This window comes from Echinops telfairi, unplaced genomic scaffold (genome assembly GCF_000313985.2).
Source record: "Echinops telfairi isolate 266 unplaced genomic scaffold, ASM31398v2 ScPeMD7_2;HRSCAF=8, whole genome shotgun sequence".
NCBI lineage: Eukaryota > Metazoa > Chordata > Mammalia > Afrosoricida > Tenrecidae > Echinops > Echinops telfairi.
This window is the reverse complement of record NW_022103898.1, coordinates 56,229,530-56,230,849: the sequence shown is the minus strand read 5'-3', so window position 1 is coordinate 56,230,849 and position 1,320 is coordinate 56,229,530. Positions and strand designations below refer to the sequence as shown.

The 1,320-nt window shown below is 39.9% G+C and overlaps 1 protein-coding gene across 1 annotated transcript in view; it reads left to right on the top strand.

Annotated features, from left to right (window-relative positions):
• Positions 1-553, top strand: part of LOC101659501 (glioma pathogenesis-related protein 1) — a 25,089-nt gene extending 24,536 nt beyond the window's left edge. Inside the window, exons 5-6 of the mRNA XM_004700780.2 lie at positions 236-262; positions 361-553. Coding sequence (XP_004700837.1) covers positions 236-262; positions 361-515 — 182 coding nt within the window. The 3' untranslated portion in view covers positions 516-553. The remainder of the gene's footprint in view (positions 1-235; positions 263-360) is intronic.
• Positions 554-1,320: the final 767 nt, after the last annotated feature.

The following is a 1,320-nucleotide window of genomic DNA, read 5'->3' as shown; positions in this document are numbered from 1 at the left end:
GAGCCCCTAATAAAATGATTAAAAATATATATATGATATAAACATTTAGGACAGGTAAAAAAAGTATTTACAAAGAATCATGAAAATTATATTGAAGTTAGCCTTTGAAAATCACTGCAATAAGGCCAAAGTAGGTGTTAATGATTATAAAAGGAGACCTGGCTTTTTAAATTAATTTTTAAAAATCATTGTTTTTCACCCTTTAATTTTTTTCCCCTTTTCTCTGATTTTATAGTTAACCAAGAGCGAGACAAAGTCAAAAGTACGTATATATCTCTTAAAGTGTTTCATTACGGACTGTGAATTATGCCTCGGGGTGATGAGAATCTCTGACTGAAACCATTTCTGTTTGGTTTATAGGTTACTACTCCATTAAGTATCCAGACTGGCCAATATCCTTACGTAACAGATACACCTCTCTTGTTCTCATTGTGAAGGCATTCGTTCTAATACTGAGTGTTATAATTACCATCTTGATCCAGCACAAATACCCTAATTTAGTTCTTTTGGATTAACACAATCCAGGGGGGAAAAAATTAAATAAATGGCTTTAAAAAAACAATGGGTTTATTTCTAACTTAAAAACATTTCAGGAAAGACGGGTTATTAACAAAAAGTGAATGATAGCACCCTGTAGGAAACAATTCTCTTCATGAAAATTAAACAAGACTTGTCCCAAGAAGGGGGAGGTTAACTATATCCCAGTTGTCCCACCTTTCCACATAGCTGTACCACTCCATCACTGCTGACATCAAACACCACCTTCTCTTCTAAGTATACGCCCTTACGCCCCAGGGTTCTGCAGCTCATTGCAATGACCACCCAGAACTCACAACATAAAGGGAAATGGCTCACGTGTTGTGGGTGCTGGTAAGTCCCAAATTAAATTCAGACATCCATCTGGAGGCTCCTCCTTATTCGAGGCTGTGGAAGCTGGTGAAACTAGGTGCAAGAACCAGATGCGGGACCCAAAGGATGTGACCACTCAGGTTCTTGCTGGTAGTGAGACCACCTCCCTCTGCTGCTTTTCAGAGGGCTTATTTTATATGCAGCCGGCTGACAATCACAATGTAGCCTGTTAGCAATCACTCACAGGTGAATCTTATCAATGTCTTCCCCTACCTATTTCACTAGACCCATACCGGAAAAGGTGGTTTGGTGGGGGTTACAGAGGCTTCGGCTGAAGAGCAACAGTAAACATTGCCCCTACGCCCCCCTGTGGAGCACTGCAACAATGTGAGGGTCAGAGAGCTGCAAAAGCAGATGCCTACAGTTTTTCCTGAATTAAAACCAAGAGTTTTTAATTGCCATGGTTAGGAC